General features: G+C 49.0%; 1 protein-coding gene across 2 annotated transcripts in view; it reads left to right on the top strand.

The window, feature by feature from the left end:
• The window catches only part of Cep89 (centrosomal protein 89), a 47,740-nt gene that overhangs the window by 21,383 nt on the left and 18,224 nt on the right, over positions 1-8,133 (top strand). For both annotated transcript variants that reach the window (XR_012911719.1, XM_075984409.1), the window contains exons 10-12: positions 1,216-1,266; positions 1,759-1,842; positions 3,972-4,079. Coding sequence is in view for 1 of the 2 variants with exons in the window: in XM_075984409.1 (XP_075840524.1) it covers positions 1,216-1,266; positions 1,759-1,842; positions 3,972-4,079 (243 nt within the window). In the remaining variant the exon portion in view is untranslated. The remainder of the gene's footprint in view (positions 1-1,215; positions 1,267-1,758; positions 1,843-3,971; positions 4,080-8,133) is intronic.

The following is an 8,133-nucleotide window of genomic DNA, read 5'->3' as shown; positions in this document are numbered from 1 at the left end:
AGCTGTGGCAGCAGTCCAGACTCAAACCACAGACAGCTGGAACCCAAAGCACGGGGCCATTCCCTCTCCTTCACTGGTTTACATGCTGATTCTGCGGATTTGCCTGCTTTGAACAGTTCACAGAAAAGTGAATTGCATTATTCGTAGCCTTTTGTTGTGACTGATTTCTTTCATTTTGCATGATACTACTGACTCCTTTTTAGTGCTGCTGGTAATTGAACCCTGGTTCTTGTATGGTTAGGCAGGCACTCTACTAACTCCAGTGTTATTTCTTTCTTTCTAAGGAAGGGTCTCAGACTGCAGCCCAGGCAGGGACTCACTATGTAGCTCAGGTTGGCCTCAGTTGCAGCAGGAGCCTCCTACCTCAGCTTCCCAAGTGCTGGGATTATAGGCATGCACCATCACACCAGCTCCAAGTGTGAACGTTTTAATAACAAAGTTAAGCTGGGGAGTTCACATGATCCAAAACACATCGCCTTACCATGTCTTCTGTAGGCTGTGGGTGGGGCAGAGCGAGTGGGCCCAGGGACAGCTCGCTGCCTCTCCTGTAGTTGCCCCTTGCATTCCCCCACTCCATACAATTTCATGTGACCTATGCAAAGGCCACATTTTCTATGGCATTTTTCCTAGTCCCTCTCTCCAGATGTGAGCTCCCTTTTGCTTATTATGGGAAAGGGGAACATGTGTACAGTCGTGTGTGTGTGTGTGTGTGTGTGTGTATGTGTGTATGTATGTATGCACGCATGTGTGTGCGTGTGTGTTTGTAGGTAGGTGGTCATGCATGGGTACACATGAAGAAGCCAAAGAAGAATGTGTCTTTTCTCTCCCTCCCTCCCTCCCTTCCTCCCTCCCTCCCTCCCTCCTCCACTCCTTTTTTCCTTCGTCCTTCCTTCCTCCCTTCTTCTGCCCATCCTTCCTTTCTCTTCATGTGGAAACTTGAAATCTAGAGTAGTCTGAATGTTGAAAAGGTGTTGTGTGTCTGTGTTAGTTCCTAAGTTTTATATAGACCTGTTAACTAAATGAGTGTTTGTTCTTAGGTAACGTGTTGCTGTATTTCGGGGACAAGGGTGTTGCTCTCAAAACACTCCCCGTGTGTATGCATACACATGCACACAAGCAGAGAAGGATGGTGTCTGTTCTAGACTAAGAATGTCTGTCTGCCATGTGACTTCAGGAACAGCTTGATCGTGTCTTCCATGTATGCTTTGTTTTCAGAGTTCCCGCATCGAAGGCCTCCCATCAAAGGGCCCTACACCCCCCTGGTTGGTAAGCGAAAGTTATTTACTCTCAGGCCCATAGTCTCTGGCTCTACTAAGAACCATTTCAGAATTAGTGTGTTTTCTTCCTATTCTAAAAACATGATGAAGCCGGGTGGTGGTGGCGCATGCCTTGTATCCCAGCACTTGGGAGGCAGAGGCAGGTGGATCTCTGTGAGTTCCGCCTGGTCTACAGAACAGATTCTAGGACTGGCACCATTGCTTCGATGAAACCCTGTCTTGAAAAACAAAAAACAAACAAACAAACAAAAATCCATGATGAGCTGGGTGGTAGTGTCGCCACTAGAGAGGCAGAGGCAGGTGTATTTCTGAGTTCAAGGCCAGCCTGGTTCACAGAAAAAAATCCAGCACAGCTAGGGCTACACAGAGAAACCCTATCTTAAAATAACAAACAAAAGAACCAAAACAGCACAACCAAACGGTTGTGTTGCAGTGTAAGAAGTAATGCTAATCAGCCTTTACTTCATTCCTCCGTCCACAGCTGGATATAAGGTACCTCTCACCGCTGCTGCTGGCTTATGAAGACAGAATGAAAGAGAAGGACGAACTCATCACCATGCTGGAGGTAGGTCGGCGGGTGTCCCCGAGACAAACTGTTTCAGATAGAACATTCAGACTGCAGAGACAGCTCGAAGGTAAACGTACCAATGTGGTGTGTACTCCGGTGTCTGTTGAGGGAAGGAGCGTGGTAGGATGGCTGGAGGGAAAGAGGCAGAGAAGGAAGGAAGGCATGTTGGGCAGAGCGGGAGGGGTGGTGGCGCTAGGAGAGATGGCGGGATGCAGTGGCTTTGGGAAGCTGTGGTCCGACGACAGGCAGTCCCCTGTGCGTGCAGATCCTGGGAGGCAGAGGAGGAGCAGGGTGGTACATCACCTGTGACTCTGAGCTTATGGACGCCAGTGTTAGAGCAGACGCTGGGCAAAGGGAGATCATACTCAGGGTGTTTTAGGGAATCCTAACACTCCTGGGTCGCAGAAAGCACCAACCCCAGAGGCGCATCATGATCGAGTTGCTGGCAGTATTAAAAACAAGACTTTGTCCATTTCTGTTTGCTCACTATTTCATGAGAATAGCAGCCATTCCAACTGTAAGGAGACCAGGTCTGGGCATCATCAACTCCCCTGGGCCCTTCTGTGCCTCATACTTCTGAGGTCTTCACTATGAGGCCAAGTATTGGAAGGATCCGGGGAGAGAAGAGTTGGTCTCTAAGGAGTCCCGAATGGGACAGAGCCCAACAGCCTGGTCTTCAGTCATGCCTCCATTATCTGCCCCATCCCATGAATACCCATGACATACCATTGAACGTTGGATTTTTAAGAGCATTATCTTTTGTTCACTAACCAAAAATCAATCATAAAATTTCCATTTAGGTGCTCTTTTTAAATAAGGGGTCATCTCATATTTTCTATAAAGACCCAATTAATAAATATTGCCAACTTTGTGGGCCATGCAATTTCTGTCCACAAATGCTCAATCTGCTTTTGTAGCATGACAGCAGCCCTGGATGGCATGCCAATGACGGGTGGGACCGTGTTCTCATAAAACTCAGTAAAAACTAACAACTGGGGCTGGAGAGATGGCTCAGAGGTTAAGAGCACTGACTGCTCTCCCAGAGGTCCTGAGTTCAATTCCCAGCAACCACATGGTGGCTCATAACCATCTGTAATGAGATCTGGTGCCCTCTTCTGGCATGCAAGCATACATGGAAGGAATGTTGTACACATAATAAATAAATAAATCTTTAAAAAAAAAAACAAAAAACTAACAGCTAACCCGATGGCTTCAGTTTGACAAGACACTTAGAACATATACATAAAGAGCTGCGTGGACTGCCAGCCGCAGATGAGTGTTCTGGCTGAAGGTGAGGGGGAGGGAGCATCGCAACAATGTTGCCTTTGTAGCCCCTGCCTGCACAGAGCCCTGGGTTCGTTCAGTACCGTAGGGTCGGGTCGGTCGGCAAGAGACTATTTCACGACACCCAAGGTCCCCACCAAGTCTGCACAAGACACCGCATGTCAGCTGGGACACCACAGTGAGGCCCAGATCAGAAACCCAAATCTGCCCATGTTGCCTATGTCAGGGTGTCGGGCTTAGCAGGCTGCTCCCTCTGAGTTGGGGTCTGTCAGTGCTCTGCACAGGACAAGGTTAGGAGACCTCCGCACTAACACCCTTACCCGCTCACAGGCTTTCATCTAGGACCAAAAGTTCCTTTTATATAAAAACTCCAATTTACCTACAGAGTGAGTTCTAGGACAGCCGGGACTTCACAGAGAAACCCTGTCTTGAAAAACCAAAAACCAAACCAAAACAAAACAAATACTCCAATTTACCCTCTAAAGTCTAAACAATGAAAACCTTTCAGTCTCTGGTTGTTTTGGTGTTTTTGTTTTGTTTTTCTTCTGAGCCCTTCCTTTAAAGTCTCCAGATGTTTGTCAGTTACAGCAAAGTGGCTTCAGGTTAGTGGTCGACCCCTGAACACCCAAGTTCTGCCCTGTGTGACGGTGACGTGGCTGTTCTCCCAGTAAGCTGTGCTCCTGAGCCCATGGAGGGGCTCTAGAACCTGGAGGCTAAACTTGGAGGTAGAGCAGGACTCCGCCATAGCAATGGCCGTCACATTTGATTTCCCCAAGCAGCAGCATCCCAACCGATACTGAATGTGTTCATGTGGGTGACGGTTTCCATGCGTTTCATTTCAGGAGGAAATGAAAACCTTTAGGATGCGAGTCCAAGAAGTGGTGAAGGAAAATGAAGGATTGCATCAGCAGTTAAATAAGAGTTGCCCCGTTACCAGCGAGGAATGGCAAGTGGTATTTGCTAACTTACAACACAGTAGGGACAGGCTTTGTGATGTCACTGAATGCATAAATGCAATTTGTTTTTTAAAAATTAAGCGCTTTACCCAAAGCCCATACAACTCAGTGAGCCTCTGTACAGTTAGAATAGACATTCGGGACGGACGCTTGTAGCTACACAGTTACAGTTTTACCCTTTCCGGATCCAGTGTATTTTATGCAGATGTCCAACCTCCGTAGCCAGAAAGTCCATGACAGAATTAGAACAAGAAAAATAATTCATGTCCACTGCATGCATTCACAGTCAGGTCATGTCATGTTATGTTATGGTGTGTGATGTTTTTATTTGTTTACAACTGTTATGCCCAAGTTTCTGGTCCCCAAATGAATTCATGGAGCTGGATTCCGATGCAGATTACATGAGGGTTTTTAATAGTATTCAGTTTGGACCACACCTCCACCAACGCAGTGGGTGAGGGAAGTACAGTCCCGAACCCAGGGAAGAGGCAGACTTTTGAAGGGGAAACGCCACAATCAGGGGAGTTGAGTCCTGTCGTCTTGGGATTGGGTGAGGAGTAGATAGGATAAGGAATTTTCTGAAATCGTTGGTCAGTTTTTGGGAGCAAAGACCCTAGCAAAGAGCTGTTAATAACTGACAAGGTGTCTTCAAGGACAGGATGCCTCCTAGGAACATCGACCTCATTGTGGCCCTGCTCCCTGTCTTCTTAACTGGCCAATTTTAGGGTATCTGTTGAGACTTCTGCTATGGCAACACGTTTCTGGAGCCAGGGTCAAGGCTTGGTTATATACCAGGAGGCCTTTAGGGGAAATGGAATCCCTATAAAATTAAGGCTTAATTAGATCTTTGGTCTCACCCAAGGCTTTCAAATAATAAAGTTTATAAATTTTTTTTAAAAGGAAGAATTTCTCAGACATAAGATACAACCCCAGTAAACTCTTCTAAATTGGACTTTAAAATTTTTGTTTTTATTTTTTGAAGTGCTGAGGATGAAGCCCAGGGCCTCAGGTTGTGTTGGGCAGGTAGGTGTTCTGCCCCTGGCCTTCAGCTTCGGGAGAGAGGTCACACAGGGAGCTCTAATTAGCCTTGACCTCTGCAGTCTTTCCAGGTGCTCGGCTGGCAGTCACACCTAGCTCTAAATTAGTATTTTAGTGATAGTTATTATTATTACTACTACTATTATTCCTTTGGCCAGGTGTGTGATGATGCAACCTTTAATCCCAGTACTCAATCAGAGGCAGGAGGATTTCTGTGAGTTGGAGGCCAGTCTGGTCTACTTAGGGAGTTCCAGGTCAGCCAAGGCTACATAGTGAGGCCCTGTCTCCAAACAAACAAAACAAGGAAAACACATTTAAACAGGACCCTGGGCCTATACCTCAGTGGTGAGCTCTTTGTTCTCAGCCCAGGCCTTGGGTTCAGTCCATGGCACTGCAAAAAACTAAAACTAAATGGGTAAGCAAATAAAGAAATACATTTTCTAATTTCTGGTTCTCAAGCCAGAAGCTCATTTGCTCTGCCCGTTTGTGCTCATATTCTGAAGCAGCGCCTTCCTCTGGGGCCGCTACGACAGTTGCCCTGCCAGTAGGAAGACCTGGCCAAGGCTGCTCAGAGCTGAAACCACCACTACCCTGCTCTGTTTCCAGTGCTGCCCCTCCCTGCAGCCTGTGCACAGCCTGCTCACGGTGCAGCATGACGTGCCATGGTGCCACGCAGCCTGCTCACGGTGCAGCAGTCTGCCCATGGTGCAGCATGTTCATCTCAGGCTCAGTGCGATGAGCACAGTCTGCTCACGGTGCAGCAGTCTGCCCATGGTGCAGCGAGGTCTACTCAGGGTGGAGTGAGCATAGCCTGCTTCTGTTGTTGTTTTTTTTTTTTTTAAAGTTTTTCGAGACAGGGTTTCTCTGTAGCTTTGGAGCCTGTCCTGGGACTAGCTCTTGTAGACCAGGCTGGCCTAGAACTCACAGAGATCTGCCTGCCTCTGCCTCCCGAGTGCTGGGATTAAAGGCGTGCGCCACCACCGCCCAGCCGTAGCCTGCTTCTGGGGCAGTGTAGCCTGGGGCACTCCTTGGCAGCCCCTGCTCTTTGGGTCTCTGTCACTCTGCATCTCCCTCTCTCTGTCCCTACCCTCTTATCTGCCTCCTTTTCTTCTCCTCAGCTGTGTGACATCCCCCCACCCCACCCCTGATCCCCACACAGCAGCAACAAAGGCATGCAAGTCTAGAGACAGTTTCTAGGTCAAACTATGAAACAGAAATGATTAGCTTTTAGTGGGTATGTTGTGTTTAGTATATATATTTTATTCTTTCTTGAGACTAGAACTGTATGTAGACCAGGTGTTAAACCCCCCGGGTGAGAATAAGACCAATATCATAGATTTCTGAGCCAAATTGGAGACAGCTTTATTAAATGCTGGTCAAGATGATGGACACTGGCCAGGTCCATGCCTGGGATTCCCAGAGAATGGTCAGGGGCTTATAAAGACAAATGTACAAGGCTACCTACATACTTCTCACTTCTGTATGCTCCAATCAGGGCCAGAGTGCATCCTAACAGACTTCCTGCCTACTACCTTCTGCTTTGTGTGACCCAGCACACCCTGTGCAGCTGGGGCAGCCAAGTGTGCTTGCAGGAGTGGAAGCGTGTGACTTCTTATCTTACTTGAACACAGCCCCCAGCATTCCAGGCTCTCCTGAGTCTGTGGTGGGCTTGGGCAACTACAGACCTTGGTGCCATGACTTCCCCTGTTGAACTTGCTTCTGGCTGCCATGCCTGGGTCTCGCCTTTCCCCCAATCCTGTGTTTCTTCACTTGAACCTTGCACTCTGATGGCCTTTCGGGAAGGTAAGCTCGCCCCTTCCTTGCCTCCCGGCTGCTCCCTATACTGCACAGCCCTGTGCACACTTGAGTAGCATCTGTCTGCTGTGTTCCCAGGAGCACGTCAGTGAAGTCCTTGGCCACATCTACTCTACGTTCCTAATTTCTCCTGGCCAGGGAACTTCAGGCTTAGTGGGCATTAGAAAAGTGTAAGCGACGTCTGGGGTTTCCAACTTCTTTTACACAGCACATCCCGATCACGATTTTCCTTCTTTTCACCCCTCCCAGCTCCTCCCACCACCTCCCCCAAATCCACTCCCCACTCCATTTCTCCTCAGAAAAGAGCAGGCCTTCAAGTGATGACAGCCAAAAAGGACAAAGCAAGATAGAATAAGACAAGGCAAAAACCCTCATTGCGAGGCTGGAGAAGGCAACCTAATAGGGAGGGAAAGAATCCCAAGAGCAGACAAAAGACTCGGAGACACACCCGCTCCCACTGTTAGGATCTCACAAAAGCATCAAGCTAACAGCCATAACAGATATGCAGAGGACCTAGTGCAGACCCATGCAGGCCCATGCAGGCCCATGCAGACCCATGCAGACCCATGCAGGCCCATGCAGGCCCATGCAGGCCCATGTAGGCCCATGCAGACCCATGTAGGCCCATGCAGACCCACGCAGGCCCATGCAGACCCACGCAGGCCCACGCAGGCCCATGTAGGCCCATGCAGGCCCATGCAGACCCACGCAGGCCCACGCAGACCCATGTAGGCCCATGTAGGCCCATGCAGGCCCATGTAGGCTCATACAGGCCCATGCAGGCCCATGCAGACCCATGTAGGCTCATGCAGGCCCATGCAGACCCACGCAGGCCCACGCAGGCCCATGCAGACCCATGCAGACCCACGCAGGCCCATGCAGGCCCTGTGCTTGTGGCTTCCATCTCTGGGAGCCCATATGAGCCCTGCTTAGCTGATTCAGTGGGCCATGTTCTCCTGGTGTCCTCCATCCCCTCTGACTCATGCAAACTTTCCTTACCCTCTTCTGTGGGGTTCTCTGATCTCTGAGGGGAGGGCTCTGATGGAGACCTCCAATTTAGACTCTCCGCCTCTGCTGCAGGAGGAAGTCTCTGTGATGATGACTGGACAGGCATTGGTCTATAGATATAGCAGGCTATCGTTAGGAATCATTTCGTTGATTTTCTTTTTCCAGTCATTTAGTTCTATCCCAGGTC

This window comes from Microtus pennsylvanicus, chromosome 1, assembly GCF_037038515.1.
Source record: "Microtus pennsylvanicus isolate mMicPen1 chromosome 1, mMicPen1.hap1, whole genome shotgun sequence".
In the NCBI taxonomy this organism is placed as follows: Eukaryota; Metazoa; Chordata; class Mammalia; order Rodentia; family Cricetidae; genus Microtus; species Microtus pennsylvanicus.
The sequence above is the reverse complement of the archived record's forward strand: the minus strand, read 5'-3'. Positions and strand labels throughout refer to the sequence as shown.